Below are 22355 nucleotides of genomic sequence, written 5' to 3' on the forward strand. Positions count from 1 at the left end.
TAGTCATCTTCTGCCAAGACAATGTTCCATGCACTGCTGTGTTGCTCCTATGGATGCCCTGGCATTATGATTAGCAATCATCTATTTCAAGTTTCTTAGACCCCAAACTGTCAATTACAGTAATTAACTTTTGATAGGCAGACATCCATTCCAATTCAACACTTATATTTTGTAATCAGAAAAATATATAGCTTTAAAAAAAATTCAGCATGGAAACACACCTAGACGATTATCGTTATAGAGTAAAGTCATTAGTGGTGTAGAATAGACACGATCAGGGTAAGCTTGTAGCCATATTTTGTTAACTAGCGTGCCAGTCTGAAGACCACCAAGGTCTGCCATCCTGAAAGATCATTGAAAACTGATTAGTTCTTAACTTTTTTTAATCTCAATCAGCACATCAATAAAAAGAGTCAATTGGTTCAGAATGAATTTTTTTCAACTCACCTGAATGGACCCATGGGCATTCCAAAGGATTTAATTACTGAATCAATTCTGTACGGATCTACACCAAGATCAGCAAGGAAATGTGCACCCATTCCATAGGGGAAAAATACACGGTTCACAGCAAATCCAGGCGAGCTTTTCACTACTACTGGTACCTTCTGCAAAGATTTTCCAAGGCCAAGCAAGTCTACTATGACTTGCAAAGAAGTTTGATTACTACGAACTATTTCAAGCAGTTGCATAATATGTGCAGGACTGGACACAGAGGAAAGCATCATTATCAATGTAACATTACATGTTGAAGACATTGCAGAAAGAATGTTCAAATGAAAAATGTATTTGAAAAGAAAAAGGAAATACTTCACTAGCAGAATTCAAAAATAATGATGCTTTGAGTTTAAACTATACCGGTCAAGTTAAACCCTCTAGGATTTCTCTTTGATTGCTAAATTTAACTATATTTCATCTAACTTCTCCTTAAGCTATTAAAGAAAGGAAAGATGTGCTTATATACAATAGAAAATAGTGTGCTGAATGACAAAGTATTTAGCAACTGAAGCAATTTAATTGGCCAAGCTTGACCTTGTTGTTCATCAGATACCATATTAATTTGCAAAACTTAGTTTGCTAATGAGTATCATATGATTCATCAAGAAAGAAAAAACTGTAAAATGTGTCTTCTCAAGTTACTGTATTGCAAGATAATTCTCAGAATTCATTTATATCACAAAACAATTTTTATTTTATTTTTGAAAAAACTTAAAAGGTTATGCCCATAGAGGTGCAGATGACATTGAAGCACAGTGTTCAGAATCAGATTTATATTGAACTATTGGGTTTTTCTTTTCTATTTCAATGTAAGCATGTGGAAAGCCATAAAACTGCAATGGGGGAATGAAATTCATTTTTCAAGCAGATTTGGCAAATAATATTGTTTCAAGGATGGAAATATCGAATGACAGATAATGAATCTTCTGTACATGACAGTTAAAAATGAAATTGTCTGTTCTTACGGGTGTTTTAATCCATGTCTGGCTGCTAAATCCAAACTGGTTGTGCTCAATTAAGTGCTTCATTCTGTATTTTAATAAAAAAACAAATGCTTCCAACCCAAAAAAAAATGATACTTCCACTAAAGGTGCAAGACAGATTCATAGTAATTGGTGCCAGCATTAACAACAAAAGCAATGGCTTTAAAATCAATCTTCATAAGGGGAAAATATTTAATCTCATTACAAGAGATGCATAGGAAAAGAGATCTCAACAGTTTTTCAATATCCTAAGGGTTATGTGACACTTCAAATTTTCAAGTGATGAGTCTTGTCCAATATTTGCATGCAAAGTTACATGAGTTTGGTCGAGACAATTAGATAGACAATGTTATATTTGAGGGTACAACTCATCACTTTGCGCTTAAGGTGTCACTGACAGTTTCACACCAAGGAACTTCAACAAACTCATTAAAATTCACTGACTTGCACTATATGCCCTTTCTCACAAGCCAAGTCTTAAGAAGGGAAAATACATTAATTATTTAATATTTTTCCTTGAATGAGAATTAATGGAAATATTAAATAATTAACCATGACTTGGGCTTATTTAATTAAAGTCACTATTGAAAAAGAAACTGTGGGGGAAACTGAAGGGTAACTGAATATCAATATTACAAATTAGACTATAAGGATTGGTAAAGACATGTCATTAATAATTTTATTCAGAATTGACTCAAGAATTTCTCGTTCTCAGGACTGAAGTCTAAGAGGACACCATATTCGACAATGTGAGGTCTGTTGTTGACTTGGAAGAATCACTCACTCAGATTCTTCGGTGGGTTTAACTCGAAGTAATGGATGCTCGGTGAGAACAGGAAAGTATCAAGCTTTCATTCAAGCTGCATATCAAAAGTACTTTTTGGGGAATGCTCTTTGTCTACAAATCTCTGTAACACGCAGGCATATCTGTATGTGTTTCTGCTTGAAGTCTATCTATTCAGTGAATATTTGGAATTCCGGTTCAGACATCAATTCCAGGTGGATACTCACAGCATCATGTTGAACCTAATTAAGCTGGATATTGTATTAGGGAACTTGTTCCTAATGTAGTATACAGATTCAGGCATTTGTTGCCAACAGTGGCATGTTGTGAGGGTTAAGTTGATATGTCGTTCTTGCCATCAAGGTTCAAATCGCATTGGGGATGAGGTCTCCCATTTGTGGCCTCACTAGTTCATAGCTCCAAGTCAAAGCATTTACCACTCTTTTGAAAAAAAAAAGAATACAGCATTTGTCAATCAATTGGACTTCTGCTCTCTTTGACTCATTGTCAGTTGTCTCACACAGAAAAGTCACACGCATCGAGGAGTGAAATAGTATTGCAAATTTACATTGTTGGGCCTGACTTTGTCATTTTGCACATAGTCTCCTCCAGCACCACAAAAAATAGAGACAAAAGGAAACTGGAGATGTGGTTGCCTCCTTCAGTTGGAATGTGCCAACAAGTAGAAGAGGAATAATCCTTACAGAGGTTTGATAAATTCCAAATGTTAATGATGCCTTTCCATAGAAAAATATGGGATAAAGCCTAAAGGTGACGTGGAGATAATTACAGATGCTTTTGACAGGCACAAGAAAGACAAGACATGGCATTATAATATTCTGAACGTAAAAGCACATCCTGATATTGGGAATTAATCAAGCAAATAAAGTGTCATCTCCATCTGGTGGGTACCTCTTACATTGGATTGTGGAAGCTCTTGTGTTGGAAACGTTGCAACATCATTATATTCACTTTGGCAATTAAAAGGTCAGAATTTTATATTAGTCTCATACTGAAATCTGCAAATTCCTGTTAACATTTGATGTCTATTGCAATTGTTGCTATGATATTACATGTTGTGCATAAATTATAAAATCACTGTCAAACCTGTTAAACAAAGCAACATCTGCAAATTCGAAACTTACATGAACAACAACCTTATACATAACAAGTAGTTCCCGTATTCAAGGTGTAAAACAGGGTTGCGAATTGATGGAAATTTAACAGCGGTATCAAAGTTGAGCACCCTGCCAATCTGAGGGAGCTGGGAAAATCAACCGTGCAGCACAAGCAAACAGCCACATGTCATTACTACCGTAGGAGGAAAAATCGAATCCCAACATAAACTGGGAAGAAGTAGAAACCAAAATAAACATGGGAGAGCAGGATCAACAAGACACTAGCACCAGAGATATACTGAATGATTTGACCTGGGGTCAATGGGATGTACAGCAAAATGATTTGCCTAGATATGCACCTCAAGTTAACACTTTTCAGATGTGTGGAGTTTTATAGGGACAGCAAGTGATTATGTTGCTTGATAGTGGGGCTACCTACAGTTTCACAAATTCTGCTTTGGCTGCTAGGAGAGGTCTTCAGATAGTGGAACATGAGGGCTTTGATGTTAAGGTGGCTAGTGGCCATCAACTGCCATATTTGCATAAAATTCCAGAGGTGAGTATTCACTTTACATAACTACACAGTTACCAATGATTTTTACATGGTGGCATTAGAAAATACATATGCTATATTGGGCATTTAGTGGATGGAATCTCTTGATAAATATTTTTGGAGTTTCATGAGATCAGAGTTCTCATTCAAGATCGATGGCAAGAAGGTCGTATTAAGACAAATGTACAACTGTGAGCCCATAGTTTTCTCAGCTAAAGAGATGAGGCAATCTTCAAAGACAGCGATGTCAGTTGGGTAGTAAATTGTTTTATTACTACAAAATCTTCTAATAGCATTCGTGAGTACTGTCATGATGATATGTCGGAAGTGACAAACATAGTGTGATGTCACTGGGTAAACGTCCAGATAGAGGCTTCTAGCATACAATTGAATTGGAAGAAGGCTTTGGACAGGTCATCACAACTCTGTACAAACATCCAAAGAAATTAAAGGATGAAATTGAGAAGGCGATTGAGCTATTGGACATGGGACATGTCAGACCTCATTAGAGTCCCTTTGCCTCATCTATGGTCTTGGTGAAAAAGGATGTAACGATGCAACTATGTCTTGACTACAGGGACCCTCAATAGGAAACTATCGAAAACAATTATCCTATCTCGAGGAATGATGAGCTGTTAGATGAGTTGCATAGAGCTATTTATTTTGCTAATATTGATCTTCATTCTGGATACCACCATACCAGATTGAGGGAATAGGACATATCTAAGATGTTTTTCAAATGTCACTATGGCCATTACGAGTTTCTACTTATGTCCTTCAAACTAACTAATGCACCAGCAACTTTTAAGTCTCGCATGAATCATATTTTTAATAAATAGCTGCAGAAGTTTCCGCTCCTTTTCTTTGATGATATTCTCATTTGTAGAGAAACAATAAATTATAAAAGACCCCTTGAAGCACTTGGATGCCAATGCCTACCTGACAACTTATATGCACCCCATCCAATGTTAAATAGTCTAATTAAGTTATATTTTCATTATAAATTGGTGCATTCTGGTGGCACCATAGACGGCGCCCACTTGGATGAGGTATTGGGTATTATTAAGTGTGTAACACTAACACTAGGATATGTTAGGAAGTGGGAAAAGTTTTCGTGATGGGGGTCAAAGGGCCTCACTTTTGGGATGGTGGAGGAACAACAGGGGGTGGCGGTAGGGGGCAAGGGGTATTGTATACAATACATATAGAACTTGAAATGCTAGTTATGGAATGATGTTTCAGTATAACATACCAAATTAAAATACTTGAACATAGCAAAATTGCAACACGAACTAGAACCATTAAACATTCAACATAGTAACATAGTACATACCCAATAGTACCATTCAAAAATAAGAATCCAAAAAAAAAAATTCAAGTGCCTGTCCCAGTGGCAGCATGGTTGCGGAACAGCGGAGGGGGGTACTTGGGTACTCCAAGAACCCAGTGTGGTGACATCCTAGGGATGGGTACTTTGAGGTTTTTGGGGGGATGCAAGTCCTTGGGTTTCACTCTCAATCATTATATGCTAAGGCATCTAAATGCAAATTTGAAATAACAAAAATCCGTTAACTAGATCACATGATCAACACTCAAGAGGTTCATGTCCACTAAGAGAAAATACACACAACCCTTGACTAGTCACCACTAAAGAATCTCACAAAGTTACAAGGTTTTTTTGGTCTATACAAGTACTTGAGATGATTTGTTAAAGGGTTTTCATGACAAGAGGAACTTTCAGATGGACAGATGAGGCTTAACAAGCTTTTGATAAACTCAAGGAAGTGATGAGAGATTTTTACCCATCCTTGTGTTGGGATGTGATGCATCTAGTGAAGGCATTGGAGTTGTGTCGATGCACAATAGACATCCCATTGCCTATGAGAGATAGAAGCTTAGGGATGTAGAGAAACTTTTCATTTATGATAAAGAGATGATTGTCATCAAGCATGCATTGGCAAAGTTCCAACGATATTTAGCAAGGGGGAGATTTGCAGTTAGAACATATCATAACAACCTTAAGTACTTCCAAAGTTCCAAGAGTAGAAGGATCTTCATAAGAGATAGCAAAAATGGGTCAGTAAAAAATTCAAGTGTACAACTTTGAAATTGAATATGTTAAGGGAACAAAAAACTGTTGCTAATGTCATTTCTTGGAGACCCATGGTTTGCTCTTTGACCGATGTATCAGCTGATTCTACTCCTAAAATTCATTTGCATTGAATGTGTTGAACAGTAAAGTTTCAGATGACAAATTTAAGATAGTGGATGAGATCATCTTCTCCAAAGAACATATTTAGTTCTTGGATCTAAGTTGGAGGAGTGTATTATGAAGGCCATCCATGACACAACATTAACAGGTCACCTTACATATTTCAAGACTTTTCAGGCAGGTTAAAAAGAGGACCTCAAGGAAGGGCCTCACGGATAATGTATTGCAAGATGTCAGGGAATGCATGACCTACCAACAAAATTAGGAAAATATCACTTTTCCTACTAAATTATTAGCCACTACCTATTTCAGAACAGATATGGGAGAATATTATCATGTACTTTAATACTGGCTGACCAAAAGTATGGGGTAGGGATTATATCTTTTGTAGTGGTTGATCAGTTAACAAAATTTGCTCATTTCTTCGACATACCAACATAGCACAAAGCATCAAAGATTGCAAATTTATTCTTCCAAGAGAGGAGAGGTGTTCTGACTTCAAAAACATTGTACGTGACTGAGATAGCAGAATTCTCAGCACATTTTGGCAAGAGATATTCCAATTAGTTGGCACAAAACTCAAACAAAAGTATTGAACAAGTGGGTTGAAGGGTTTTTAGTCAATTATGTTGTAGGGCAACAAAAGGTGTTGATTTGGTCCTTTCACTAGGAGAACACTAATACAACACTACCTATCATATGTCAATAGGAATGTCTCCATTTAAAGCTTTACGTGGTTATGATGCCCCTTCATTTGTGGATATGACAATTAGTGCTAGTAGGGCTCCCAAAGCCAAGGATTGGATATAGTAAGCCACAATATCCTCAAGTCACATAAGGATAATCTCCATCATGCTCAAAACCAGAAAACAATTTATGCAGATATACACAGGATTGAGTGTAGCTTTGATGTTGGTGATTTGGTTTTCTTGAATCTCGAACCTTACAAAAAAGAGCAATGTCAAAAAGTTGAAACCGCATTACTATGGGCCCTACAAGATAAAATTAAGAGTTGGAGAAGTAGCATATGATTTAGAATTACCTAATGAATGAAGATACATATTGTATTTTATGCATCATGCCTTAGAAAGGCATTTGGACAAAACAGTTTGGCATCTTCACAGCTTCCTGCACTAGACGAAGAAGGCAAGTTGGTAAGGAGCCCTATGAAATCTTTGAAGTTCGAGTGGAAATGCAAAAACCAAACCATTAGAGAATATCTGGTCACATGGAAAGATTTGCCAATAGAGGATACAATTTGGACAAGAGGCAAAGTCGGGAAAAGGGGCCTCTAATGTCTCTCTCAAAAGCTAAGTCTAAAAAGGGGAAATTAAAGTAACTATCTAATATTTTTCCTTAAAGAAAAAATTAAAGGAAATGTTAAGTAATTATTTGATAAGTAATTTTACCTTAATTTAATTAAAATCAATTTTAAATTGTAACTGTGTGGAAAATTGAAGGTAGTCGAATATCAATATTATAAAGAACACTTTGGGGATTGATAAAGCATGCCATTAATTATTTTTTCAAAATTGATTTGGGAATTTCTGATCCTCGAGATTGGAGCATGTGAAGACACCATTTTCAACAACGCAAGATCTTTTTTACGTGAACTTAGAAGAATCAATGAAATTTTCAATGGGTTTAATTGAATGTTATGAAAGTTTGACATGAATAGGAAAAGATATAGCTTTCACTCAAGCAACATATCACAAATACTTTCTTGGAAGTGTTTTTTGTATACAAGCCTCCAAATATGTGTGTGTGTGTGTGTGTGGGGCCAGGGGGGTGGGGATGGTGGGGGTCATCAATTTTACGTATGTTGAGACTTGTGATTCATGAATTCAAGGCCACTTGAAACTCACATCTCATGGAGATTGTTTAAGTTAGATTTTATGTTGATGCACTTGTTCCTAATGTAGTATATAGAATCAAACAATTTCCAACCAATGAGGCTTTTGTCCTCTATATCTTTGCCATTTGTCTCATTCAGGAAAGTCACCTATATCGAGTGAATTAGTATTGCAAGGGGCTATCAATCTCTAAAATTTAATATTTCACCAAATATGCCATAGGACTACTCCATTTGGGAGGACCCAATTGAAAACTCAAAAATCTTTTTTATCAAACTCAAGGAGATACAAGCAAAAAGGTAAATAGTCAACATCTCAAAAAAAGCACTCCAAAACCTAGAAATTTCATACCAACACTCTAAAATGCTCCTAAACTTACTAGAATTCAAACCAAAATCGTAAAACATGCATCAAAAAACTGAAAAGATATTTGTATTTCTCAAACCAAAGAGAATCCATCAGCAAAATCACTGAATACTCCAACCCAAAAGGAGCAACTAACTAGGGTGGATATCAACACAAAAATCAACTACCTAGAATAGGAATCTTGTCCTCTATCCAACCAAAGATGAAATCTAGAAGTCAATCTCGCAACATCATATTAAGTTGTCAAAGCAAGCATAACCAAATGAGAGTCCAAACCAAAATTATAAAGTGAGAAAATAATATCCTACTAGGTTATTTTCACCGGATTTTCCCAAAGAATTTACAAAAAAACAATAACACACAAAAATATAGATTTTTGAAATGAACAATGCATTTAAGACTTCAGCAGAACAATAACAAAATATCCAATCATAAACATAGAACTTACAGCCAGATTTGACAACTAGAAAAATGGATCTAAAGCACAAGTGAGACGCCTCAATGATATCTCCAACGGACAATGGATTTCCGTCCACTACCTCCAAACCCGATGGCTCCATCCTCAGACCTGTTGAAAGATAGAGCTTCTAAATTCTCAAAAAGAATAATAATCGAAACATAAACCATCCATGCTGAAATGGATCTAGCATTCTTCTTTTAAAGCCCAATGTAGTGACTTTTCAATTTCCCCCACCTGTCTCTTTGTCTTCTTTCTTTTGTCCCCTTTTAAAACCCTTTTTTAAAACTAATTTTTTTATTAATTTTCAGTAAACTCCAAATAAATCATTTAAATACTTCATGAAGTTGTCATTCAATTTTCTAATGTCCCCCCAAAAAAGGATATTACAGTCCTACCTCCTTAGAGATTGCTTGTCCTCAAGAAATTATGAATCCAAATGCCACTACTAGGATCCCATATTAATCTGCAAGCAGCTCTATGACACACTTTGTGACAACTAAAATCAAATCCTACCACACTGCGAAATAATATTTTCAGATTCAAATCGTTCAACAACAATATCCACAGACCTCAAGATAATCTGGAAAAGATTGCTTCACCAATCTGTTATGCCATTCTGTAAATAATTATACTTTGCCTTGAACTGTGAAGAAACTCATCAAAATCCACGAAAAACATAGCACCGATCCAGTCCAAAACTGGATCCCAAACTAATCTATCTATCCAACCATGGGGGTAGAAATAGATATCTATCATTATACCGTCTATAACATCTACCTAAATAAGAAGTTCACGCAAAAGATGCCAAAAACAACTCCAATATGTACGAAGATCAACTCGTTAGGCCACCAAATTTCATTGCTATAACCTAGATCAACAATAAGAATGATATTGATATTGTCACTGTACATTTGTACTGGAAAAATAATCATCTCATATGGGATATCCCTCAAGTAAAGTTGTCTCCATAAATCTCCATGCAACTCAAAAAACATTGTAGGCCAAGCCAAATGTGAAAGTGCAATAGAAGACCAAGCAGGGAAACCACTATAAACTGGAGTATTTATGAAGATAAAATCACCAACCCATGAAATAACAATGGTCGTGTCATATGAAATTGGTGAAACTATGGAAAATCCGAATACAAAACACTCTTGAGTGTTTGGTTCATTACAAGAGTCATCAACCACATTAACTTCATCAAAGAATTCATCACCATTAAATGAAATTTCAGAATTAGCATAACTTGGCTTATCTTCATCCTCATGTGAAAAAAATTGTTAACTAATGATATTGTGAAGGCATATGACTGCTGTTGTAAAAATCAGAATTTATGTGGTACGCTTGTGTCATGTCTTCACCCCTCACAAGCACAATTTCTTCTAAACTTGGAAGACCCTTGATCATTTTTGTCTCTTGGTTGAAACTACTCTGAAATCTGCCCATGGAACATGCTATAGCAACTATATAATTGCAAAATAGTTGTTTCATCCAAGGCTTTTGCTTCAACAAGAAAAACTTGCAGCTGGACCATGGGTTGGAGCATCATAGATACATTGTTCATCAAAATTCTTGAGTTCGACTCCTTGCTGGTCCTATTGACCTTCTTAAAGAGAATGTGTCTCATTTGAATAAAGAATGGTGGAAATATTACGCATACTTTTATTTTCACAAAGATTATTGATTCCTTCAACAATTTGTTAGCATGAATGCTGATGATACTACTTTGGGGGAGTATATCCTAAGCATTGGAGAGTATTGACATGTTGCATTCATGACTGTGTTTGTCATTGATGTCAATATAGTAGTAAGTCTGTAAAGACTGGTAGAGTAGTAGAAATAGATCTTAGTCGTATGGACAATAGTTTGATTGTTTGGTGATGCGCGGCCATGGACGTGTCCTATGATATGTCTTGATGATGTGGTTCAGTGTGTAGAGTCTAAGTCGAAGACATACGGAAGTTGTACCTCATTTACTGAGAGCAGTACAAAGATAAGAGTGCTTGGAAAGCAATTCCTGATGTTTGTTTGCTATCTTACATCTAAGATGCAATGAAGAGATGCACAATCAAGCAGTGATAGAGGACAGTCTACTAGTGATGTCAGCAAGTGCGCAAGCCCTAGTATCGCACGTGTGAAGTCTTGTATAGACTGTGAACCAACAGTGCTATTGTAATTGTAATTAATTAATTATCTTATTATAATTAATTGGGAAAGACTCAAGGCCAACTCAAGGAATTATTTTGAAGATATGTTATAAAGGAAAGATGTTTTCCTTATTTGTAGAGTATCCATTGTTGTATGAAGATGAAGTGCGAAGCGCGAAGTGCAAAAAGGAGCAAAGTGTTTACTAAATGCGAGTAAGGGATCCAAGGGATTATTGGATGTGAGTTTTGTAATCTGGTTACAAGATCTGAAGAAGCAAAAGTCCAGTTGACAGGACAAAGGAAGAGGAAGGAAGTACATTTCAAATCTATTATTCTGCAAGGAATAATACAAAGATCATTTGGATAGTGAGTTCACTAGTCTTAACCTTCAAGTTGTTTGGATAATGGGTCCAGCTGTCTTCCACAACTCCTAACAAGGTTGGAATCTCCTAATAGGGATTCAAAGTCTCCTAACAAGGACTCATATGTATTGAATGTATTCATAGACTCCTAACATTGTCCATCCTCTAACAAGGAATATTTATATTAGTACATCATCTTGTGGATACCATCCCCACCTGGGTTTTTCCTCTAATAAAGGGTTTCCCTAGTTAACATATCTGGGGTTATTGTATATGAGTATCTTGTTGTGGTTTTTGATTATATTGTTCATATGTTTAAGTTTGTTTAAGGTTTATAATTGTGATAATAGTTGGATAACTGATTCACCCCCTCCCCCTCCCCAGTTATATTGGTGGACTATATATTCTAACAATTGGTATTAGAGCATCAAGTCCTTGAAGGATAAGCTTAATAGCTTTGGGAGATCATGGCGAGAAGAGATAGTCCAAAATCTGATAGAGGAAATTTCGTCCCATAGAAGATTAAACTTCTTAGTGAGTTATCAGATATGTGCAAAGATTTGAGCATTGATTTTCCAGATCCAGAATCTTCTTGTTGCATACAAAAGAACGGAAGTAGACCCATATATGAAGAAGACATGAAGATAGAAGAAGGTATTAATCTACTTATGAAGAGAGAGCCAAAAGGTATGAAAATTTACATTTGTTGGACATGTAAAGAGCTTGGTCATTTTTCATCCAATTGTCCGAAGAGAATAAGAAAAACTAGGAAGAATTCACTTTTAGATGAAGATGAAGAGTTTAAAGCAAGTATGGAAAGGTTCTTGAATGACTGTAATGTTACAGATAATGAACATGTATTGGTTAGGGAAGAGGAAGTAGTAGAAGAAATAGATTTGGTAACTATTCTTGAGCCAAAGGCTAACCATAAAAATATGGAGGTTGTTTTTGAGACTAACAATGATCTACAGAATGATGTGTTAACTGTTGAGCAAAGAGGAGAGCAAAGATCTAAACCTAGAGATAAGATAAGAGTTGAGATGTCAACTCCTACTCCTAACAAGAATCTAACAAAGAATCACCCTCCAGAGCAGATAATTGGAAGCAAAGACAAAGGTGTGATGACAAGAAATAGAGTTAATGAAGAGATATGTTTGATTTCTCAAGTTTAACCTAAGAGTGTAGATGAAGCATGTAAAGATGATCATTGGCTTCAGGCAATGAAGGAAGAATTAGATCAGATTATGAAGAATGAAACATGGGAGTTAGTTCCTAGACCTAAAGATAAGAATGTGATAGGAACCAAATGGGTATTTAGAAACAAGATGAACGGACAAGGCGAAGTTGTGAGGAACAAGGCTAGACTTGTATGCAAGGGATATTCACAACAAGAATGCATAGACTAAGAGGAGACATGTGTACCTATAGCTAGAATGGAAGCAGTAAGAATGTTCTTGGCTTATGCAATGAATAAGAAGTTTAAGGTTTATCAGATGGATGTTAAATCAGCTTTCCTGAATGAAGAACTTGAAGAAAAGGTAAATATTGAGCAACCTAAAGGTTTCCCTTTGACAGAAGACAAAGACATGGTATGCAGACTAAAGAAAGCTCTATATGGTCTGCTAAAACCTGATATGCAAGGTTGGACAAGCATCTGGCAAAGCTTGGATTTGCTAAAGGTACGGCAAATAGTAACTTGTATTTGAAAGAAATTGAGAATGGTTTGTTGATAATAGTAATATTTGTTGATGACATCATATTTGGAGGTAATGATGAAGCAAGTGTTAAGTTTGCTGAAGAAATGAAGAATGAGTTTGAAATGAGCATAATAGGAGAAATGAAGTTTTTCCTAGGATTGCAGATTATACAGAACAGTGATGGAATTTTCATTTCACAAGCTAAGTACCTAAAAGACTTGTTGAAAAGGTTTAGATTAGAAAGTTGTAAACTTGTTAGTACACCTATATTAACTAGTCACAAGTTATCCAGCAAAGATGAGACACCTGCAGTAGAGCAGAAGAAGTACAAATCATGATTGGAGGTTTGCAATATATGGCTCACACTAGACCAGATATAGAAAATGCAGTTGGGATTGTAGCTAGATTTCAAACTAATCCTAAGAAGTATCATTATGCAGCAATAGAGAGGATATTCAGATATTTGAAAGGAACATCTGACCATGGAATTTGGTATATGATAGATCAAGTGATTTCACTCTATGTGCATATACTAAAGCGGATTGGGCAAGCAATATGGATGACAGAAAGAGCACCAGTGGTGGAGCATTTTTTCTTGGAGGAAGATTGGTTTCTTGGCTAAGCAAGAAGCAAGATTGTATTTCGCTGAGTACAGCTGAGGTAGAGTATGTTGCAGCAGCAAATAACGGTAATCAAGTAATGTGGATGAAACAGATGTTCAAAGATATCAAAATTGAGTTTGAAGAACCTGTTATCATATACTATAATAACACAAGTACAATGAGTATCTCTAAGAATCCTGTATTGCATTCTAAGACTAAGCATATATCTATTAAGTACCATGTGTTGAGAAAGAAAACAGCAGAAAAGAAGATCAGATTGGAGTATGTGAGTACTAAAGATTAGATTACAGATAAATTTGAGTACTAAAATAAATTTGACTACTTGAGAGGTATGCTTGGGGTTATGCCCTTGCCTAGTTCTAAGTAGATGATGCAGTAAGTGCATCAGTCCTGTGGTACTAAGTACTATTGTTAGATTGGACTGAATGTTGATGCTTCTTGTATGCGGGAGTATCTGTGATGAGATGAGTAATTAAGGACTCTTGGTATTTGGTCTTAAATAGTGTCTTTGGATACTTGAGCTGGTTGAAGACTTGGAGTAGTGTATTAACAATTGGTATACTGTCATGTTGAGGCCTTTGACATTGATGTCAATGGGGGAGAATATGTGCATGAAAAACATCTCCTACAGAATGGGTTAGAAGAACTCCTAAATATGAATGGGAAAGTTGTACCTGAATGGGGGAGAGATATCTCTTTAGGGAGATTTAGAAAGATTTCATGTAAGGAAGCAAGAATATCTCCAGGAGATATGCACCTGATGTGTTAAGAATTGTTTAGCGTGTGAACAACTGATGCTAATCCTAAAATCCAGAGGATTTCAAACTCGGTTCATGAAGAGGAGTTGAGAAGATGAGAGCAACAACTGCAGTAGCAACAAAGTACTATTTGGTATTCTTGGAACTTAAATGTTTTTCATCTATGTTGCCATCAATGTCAAAGGGGGAGATTGTTAGCATGTATATTGATGATACTACTTTGGGGGAGCATCCTAAGCATTGGAGAGTATTGACATGTTGCATTCATGACTGTGTTTGTCATTGATGTCAACATAGTATGGTTTCTGTAAAGACTAGTTGAGTAGAAGATAGAGATCTTAATTGTACGGACAATGGTTTGATTGTCTAATAATGCGCAATTATGGACATATTAAGCACTGTGTCCTGATGACGTTGTCAAGTGCACAGCATCTAAGTCGAAGACGTACGGAAGTTGTACCTGATTTACTAAGAGCAGTACAGAGATAGAGTGTTTAGAAAGCAGTTCCTGATGTTTGTTCGCTATCTCACATCTGAGATGCAATGAAGAGATGTGCAGTCGGGCAGTGACAAAGGATAGTCTGTTGGTGACGTTAGCAAGTGTGCAAGCCCTAGTAGCACACGTGTGAAGTCTTATATAGACTATGAGCCGACAGTACTATTGTAATTGTAATTAATTAATTATCTTATTATAATTAATTGGGAAAGCCTCAAGGCCAACTCAAGGAATTATTTTGAAGATATGGTATAAAAGAAAGATGTTTTCCTTGTTTGTAAAGTATCCATTATTGTATGAAGTGCGAAGTGTTAAAAGGAGCAGAGTGTTTACTGAGTGTGAGTAAGCGATCGAAGGGATTATTAGATGCAGGTTTTGTGATCTAGTTACAAGATCTGAAGGAGCAGAAGTCTGGTTGACAAGACAGAGGAAGAGGAAGGAAGTACATTTCAAATGTATTATTTTGCAAGGAATAATACAGAGATCATTTGGATAGTGGGTTCATTGGTCTTAACTTTGACGTTGTTTGGGCAATAGGTCCACTTGTCTTCCACAACTCCTAACAGGGTTGGCACCACTCTTAATAGGGTTGGAATCTCCTACCAGGGATTCAAAGTCTCTTAACAGGAACTCATATGTACTGAATGTATTCATAGACTCCTAACATTGTCCATCCTCTAACAAGGAATATTTATATTAATACATCATCTTGTGCGTACCATCCCCACCTGGGTTTTCCCTCTGATCAAGGCTTTCCCTAGTTACCATATCTGGTGTTATTGTGTATGAGTATCCTCTTGTGGTTTCTAATTATATTGCTCATACAGTTAAGTTTGTTTAAGGTTGATAATTGTGATAATAGTTGGATAATTGATTCACCCCAACCCCCGCCCCCCCCCCCCCCCCCTCCTCAATTATATTGGTGGACTATATATTCTAACACAATTTGTATGATCGCCTTCGTTTAAGAATTAAGCTCATCTTCCTTGTGAGTGGCTTCTATAAAATTGGATTTTCAGCCCTCTATAATGAGTGATGTGTCATGCTCAGTTGAAGACAAAGTTTATCTACCTCCTCTTTATCATCTACAAACGTGATTGAAATATACCTATCTTTGGGCAATTTAATATAATCTGATTTCATCTTTTCCAATGCCTTTCTAATCCTATGAAGGTATCCACTATTAATTACACTCGGTATTCCCTTTTCCCTTTCCTCGATTTGAACTTCCCAAATAGTCTTTTCAATACTTTTATGGATACCATCAAAATGCACTAAGGTTGCAACAATCATGTCCTCCATGACTTTTAGCTTATCTTTCAAATTATATGTTCCAAAATCCTCATCTAGAAAAAAAAAATTCTGATTGGTCCTTTAAATCAGCACTTTTAGTGTAATCAACTTAACCAAGCACGTGCATACAAGTTTGGACAGCCCTTTGGTTGAAAATTTTTTTGTTATTTGTTGCACTGTTTTCAGATTTATTAAATGAGTTTCCCTCCATCTCTAAATGCATGGCCACATCTGCTATTACGACATCATTTTCAAATGATTCATCACCATGGGAAGATTCATTTCTTCCTTGCGAATATCTTGAAATGCCGAAATGTTCTCTGCATGTAATAAAGCATCCTCATCAAAATGTTTTGAATCAAAATGTTTATCAAAAACGACTACCGAGTCACCTTTAGGAGGCTCGTATATCCCTTACCTACAACCACAGCTGAGTCCATCTCCTTGCAAGCTTTTGTATTATTTTGATGGAACCAAACTGTTGGGTTTTTATTTTCGTCAACATTGGTCCAAGCTTCTTTGGCTGACTTATCTTCCTTATTTCACCCACAAATGTGATCAAGTGCCCAAGTTTGCTTGTATGTGAAATAAATCTGCTCCCTTCTTATATGGTTCTTGTATTTTCCAGAATTCCTGCAACCTACAAGCCCACTGATATTAGTTCATTTTCAGTCATGTGCTCCTTGAACCTTTCAATCTTATGCTTAATCAATCCCTTTGAGAGCTCATAAGTTGTAGGTAAGATTTTATGCTCCCCTCTCCAAATTGCCAACAAAGCTGATTGCAACTATTTACAACTTGCATATTGATATTGTACATGGGTACCTAACATGGCCTAGTAGTCAAGACCCATCTTGCATTGTCATCTAGCGTTGTGAGTTTAATTGCATTACCCTAAGTTGCACTTAAGGGGGAGGGTTGGAGTAATTAATTAATTCTAATTACACTTTACTTAAACTCACTTAGGATAATAAATTACATAGCACTTTGCATTGTAGACACCTAAGAGTTTGCATCTTATTCTAGCACACGGTGTAGGAGAAATTCTAATTTAGGTGGTGATGGTTGTTATCTCATTCTCAATTTATGTGTGAGATCCACCTTTAGTGTACTTGTATATTATCATCCTCACATTGTTGCACATTGTTGCACATACTTCATTGTACAATAGAAGATGATCCACCTTTGGAGGACATGTGATTCCACCTAGTGTGGCTTATAGCTTATCTCTTGCTTATCTCCTAGTTGCATTGATTCAAGCACATTTATATTCTACACATCCATTATCAATTGATTATCCATCATTATTGAAGCCAATCAATTAATTGATCATATCATTTTGTCTCTCTTGTTTGTGCAATTGTTTGGGCTTTTAGATCTTTGCATATTCTTTCATTTCCTTAGGAAAATTCTTACATGGTATCAGAGCGAGATGTAAACTCTAGCAAATTTTATGTTGGGATTGGATCGCTTTGCAAGTTGTTGCACAGCTCAAGAGACCTCCAAAAAGGGAGAATATTTCAGTTCCATGCATCATTTAAACCTGAAAAACTTCATTTTATTGATCTATTAGCTTTCATTCATGTAGTTTCTGCTTGGAAAAGTAGCTTCGGCAAATTTATTCTAGCATTTCTATGCAATGAATCCCTCTTAATGTTCTCGTCCAAAACTATTTCCTGGCAGCACCAGCTCATTCTCAGTCTGATACTCTCTCTAGGAATCAGGTTCTTCATCAAAAATGTTTTGCACAATGATTCTCTAATAACATCAGTTATCTGATCAACACTACTATTGATTTGCAAGCTGTTCTGCAGCCAAATCAGAACCAAGTCTAACTACAGTTGTCATTTTCACAGAGTTTTAATCTAAAATTTTGGCCATATTTCCTTGTGACATATTATTAGTAAGGTTAGATTTGAAGATGGACACACTTTTTGCACCTCTACCTACAAGCATTCTATCAGACTTTCTAGTTCTGAATCACCTGTTGAAGCTTGGGAATGAAAACGGATTAAGTAATTTTTCTCTTTTCCCTCTTATATATTAATTGCAAAGAGAAAAACTTTACATTTCTGTTGTTGTAATGTTACCAATAGCACCCACCAAAAATGGAAAAAGGCAATAATGAAACAGGCTACAGTTTTATTATCATGCACACGTGCAGCATAGTTTTGCTTCTACTTCCACAAGGTTTCTAATTTTGCCCAATGGATACTAAAAGCAATCTGGAACATCAAAAGGCTTTAAAATGCTTAAAACAAAATAGAAATTACTGTAAAACCAGCAAGAAAAAATTATAAAAGGCAATTCAAGTCCCAATGGCTAAAACCTAGGTGTTAGAACTTAGGATATTTCCACTATATTTGTATCTTTGCCCATTCATAGAAACTGTCCAATCTAGCTCTTAAGAACTAACACTAGGGCCAGCCCCCATTAAGCTTGATACTTTCCAGGTAGTAATCTTATCGCGTATTTGTTGAATCCTTTTAAGTGTGGATCTGGGGTACTTATTCCTCTCTTTAGATAGCAAATGCAAACCATCTTTTTAGAATCCAAACTTTTAATTTGAAACTAGACATTCTACCTCTTCTTCAAATCTAAATTGCAAAATCTTGTTGTGAAAGACTCAAAATGTACAATTTCAAACTTTATGGTAAGATAATAAAGTGACAGTATTTCTATTCTAACCCTGCCAATTTTACCTGGTTGTAACATATGGAAAGTGGAATCCTGATATTAGACACGCATAATTTAATGTTTTGAGAAAGTAAACCTCCATCCTTAGGCATGTTCCCTGTAGTTTTATATTGTCCAAAATGTTGTCCATTTACAGTTGCAACAGAAGACATGATATCATCAAAAGATGAAAAATAAGAAAAAGAAAAAAACTTAGTTTTTCTTATAGCAATTCAACTTACAACATATTCATTCTTGATGTTATATTGTTAAATCACTAATACGTTGTCAGATGATAATATATTTGATTCAATTGAGATGAACACAACAGTTTTTTTGATTACCTGAAAAAATGAGCACCAATTAAACGATCCTGAGATTTGATTTTTGCACCAACCACCTCTAGGTCAATTGATGATGTATTTGTCGCCAAGATACAATGGGGAGGACATATATGTTCCAAATCATAAAATATCTTTTGCTTCAAAGGTACATTTTCAGTTGCAGCCTGTATATTCATAACAAAACTACTAATTCAACACACATAATTAACTTACAGATTAATTAAAAATGCTTTTAATTTGATTGATATTCTTTCTGCTCTAAAATATTTCATACCTCAATTACAATGTCTACATTGTAGAACTCGTTATAGTCTAGAACACCATGTACAAGTGTCATAGCATGCTTTGCTTTCTCCTCTGTAATTTTACCACTTGAAGCCCGACTCTTCAAGTTCCCTTTCAGTAAAAAAATAATAATAAATTCAAGAAAAAAAAAAGATAACATGGGATGGTACAGTTGTTATTCAAAATAGTCAACAAGTAAAATCACAACCACTTATTAACAACAATCACAAATCATGTTGAAAAAAGTGATATATAAAAAGTAAAAAGAAAAATTTAAATTTACTCAAACATGTAGGAGTTGATGACTAAACAATAACCAAGAAGGCAATCTAGTTTCACTTAAAATGCACAGTGGCATCTGAGTTCATATTTTACTGAGATCTAAAATTGAGGATCTTATGTAATCTTCCTTGTTACATTGATTTTCTAAAGCATTTATGGTAATAGTTTCTAATAGTTGGACTGTATATGCTCATAAACAGGAAGATACATAAGTGTGTGTTGTCTGTCTTCAACTTTATGTTCATCACATGGGTAATATTTAATTTTATCTTCAAGGAAATTATCTAACTGTCCTAAGGCATGTTAGCAATAATTCAGTTTTTTTAACATTCTATATTGCAGGTTGTGCAAGCTAATTCTTATTTTGACAATATTTAACCTCACCAATTGATTGTTCAGTCCAGGTGCAAAGTTGTTAGGCTCATCATTCTTTGAACTAACAAAATCTGTGTTTATCAGGGACGGGTCCAGATACTGGTGAGCTTAAATGTTCTCTTTTTGGTCCTTAAATGTGTGCTAGTCAATTTAGTAATAAGTCTGAAATCTTAAATTTGGCTCTTAACTTCAATATAAACTTTTCCCACATTCTAATCACTTATGATCAGGTATCCTTATGGATATGATTGCTGGTATTTGTAAATTCCTGTTGCAGCTACTGTTATTTTCTAGCAAGAGAATCTATAAATTGATTTAATTTCCTAACAGTGTTGTGTCAAGGACAATGAGTAGTATTAAATTTGGGATTGTATTGCACATCCATTACTATAACAACATTATAATTATTTTTTTCTTAAAATTTTATTTTCACATGTTACCACAATTATAACTCTGTAGTGTAACACACATGACCATTCTCTTGGACAGCACTTTCTTCTTTTCCCATCCTCAAAATTCATGCAGTCCAAGATTTAGTTTACATTCTAACTAAACTTCCCTTCCATGGTTTATACATTTTCATTTACTAAAATTCTATCATATTCTTTTTCAGAAGTGAATTTTAGTGCAAAACATTGAAATCTTATCATTAGCACCAGACATTTTTCACATCTTGGTATTTAGCATTTGACTAGATAGTCACAGCATTCATATTGTCTATGATCTCATATAATCCAAGTATCAATCACAGTTATTGGAAGCCACTGCATTTGTAATTGTATCTTTCATACTATGGACTAGGACAGAGCTTTCTAAGTTGTATGATTGACAATCCACCAAAGCTATCCCTGTTGGTACTCCCACTTTGATCAGTGGCATTGTCATTTGTTCCTTTAACACATCTCAGAACCCAGAAACTTGAGGATTTTGATTTCTCCACTAGGCCATTTTCTGAAGTTTGATACCTACCAAGGTCTTCTGCCTCCTTTTATTGTATCTGCTTGGGGGTTTGTCCACTTTTAGTTAGCCCCTTTTTGTACTTGTTTTTTTCTCTAGGGCCTACTTTTTTCCCCTAGTCCTTTGCAATTGTACGTATTCTGTGTTCTAGTCCTATTGATACATTTTTGGTCATTTGTGGACATTAATTTATTTTATTTCTTTGTTTCTTCAAGACCTTTGCTCTAAAATGCAAAAAAGACGGAGATCATATAGTACCTAGAAACTAAGACATTCAAAAATTCATGTGGTCAGAGTTTTACCTTACAAATAAACAAATATGAATTTTTGAATGTTTAGTTTCTAGGTGCTATATACACACATACACACAGAGACCTTGTCTACCATGGTCACAAATGTTGATTTTGTCTATAGACTATTATAATCAACATCTCTATAGGGCCATTGAAAGGAGTTTTCCATGATATCAAGCAAGGTCAAGACGAAAACTTAGATAAAATGCAAAGAAAAAGATAGTCTCTGAGATGAAAGTGATTATCAAGACTCATGGATGAGAAAGGAAATGCCAACGAAAGGAGCTTTCCATTGCATTAACCAAGGTGAAGTGGAAACATTGGGCAAGGAAGGAAAGGCGTTAGTGGTCTTAGGCATGAAAATGATCAAGACCCTTGGACAATGAAGAAGAAGGTCCAACTGAAGGCAAAGGAGCTTTCCATCAGCAATGGTGAAGAAGAAAACTTGGACAAAGAAAGGAAAAGATAGTGTCCAGCAAGAAAATGATCATCAAGACTCATGGACAAGGAAGGATAGGCCAACAAGAAGAGGAGCTTATTCAATACCCCCAAAAAGTTGATGTGTGCAAGTTGAGAGCATACGGAAAAATAGTCAAGCTAATGTCATAATAAAAGTTGTATGAGTTTTAAAATGGTCACTGTTGCTAAAAAATAATGTGTAATTCAGACTAAATCATACTAACCATGTATTCTCTGGATGGCAGCACCTAATTGCTTTGCATCAATCTCCTTGACAAGAACAAGAATATTACTCAAAGCCAAAGCAGTTGCTATTCCTGACCCCATAAGAGCACCTCCAATTACAGCTGCCTTTCGAATAGGGCGGGGGATCAGTCCTTGATCTGTAATTCCTGGAATCTGCTAACACCAATTTCACTCATTTCAAAAAGAATACATTATATTTAAAATTGAATATCAATCAACTCCTCGAAATCACAACCCA

The 22355-nt window shown here is 35.6% G+C and overlaps 1 protein-coding gene across 1 annotated transcript in view; it reads right to left on the reverse strand.

Moving 5' to 3' along the window:
- The window catches only part of LOC149575946 (peroxisomal fatty acid beta-oxidation multifunctional protein AIM1-like), a 43498-nt gene that overhangs the window by 4790 nt on the left and 16353 nt on the right, over nt 1-22355 (reverse strand). The window contains exons 10-14 of the mRNA XM_089816061.1: nt 22096-22270; nt 19495-19616; nt 19221-19384; nt 448-702; nt 222-343 (exon numbers count right to left, since the gene is read on the reverse strand). Of these exons, the coding sequence (XP_089672187.1) occupies nt 222-343; nt 448-702; nt 19221-19384; nt 19495-19616; nt 22096-22270 (838 nt within the window). The remainder of the gene's footprint in view (nt 1-221; nt 344-447; nt 703-19220; nt 19385-19494; nt 19617-22095; nt 22271-22355) is intronic.

The sequence above is a fragment of the Cupressus sempervirens genome, chromosome 1 (assembly GCF_028749045.1).
Source record: "Cupressus sempervirens isolate cs-2001-9-10 chromosome 1, ASM2874904v1, whole genome shotgun sequence".
In the NCBI taxonomy this organism is placed as follows: Eukaryota; Viridiplantae; Streptophyta; class Pinopsida; order Cupressales; family Cupressaceae; genus Cupressus; species Cupressus sempervirens.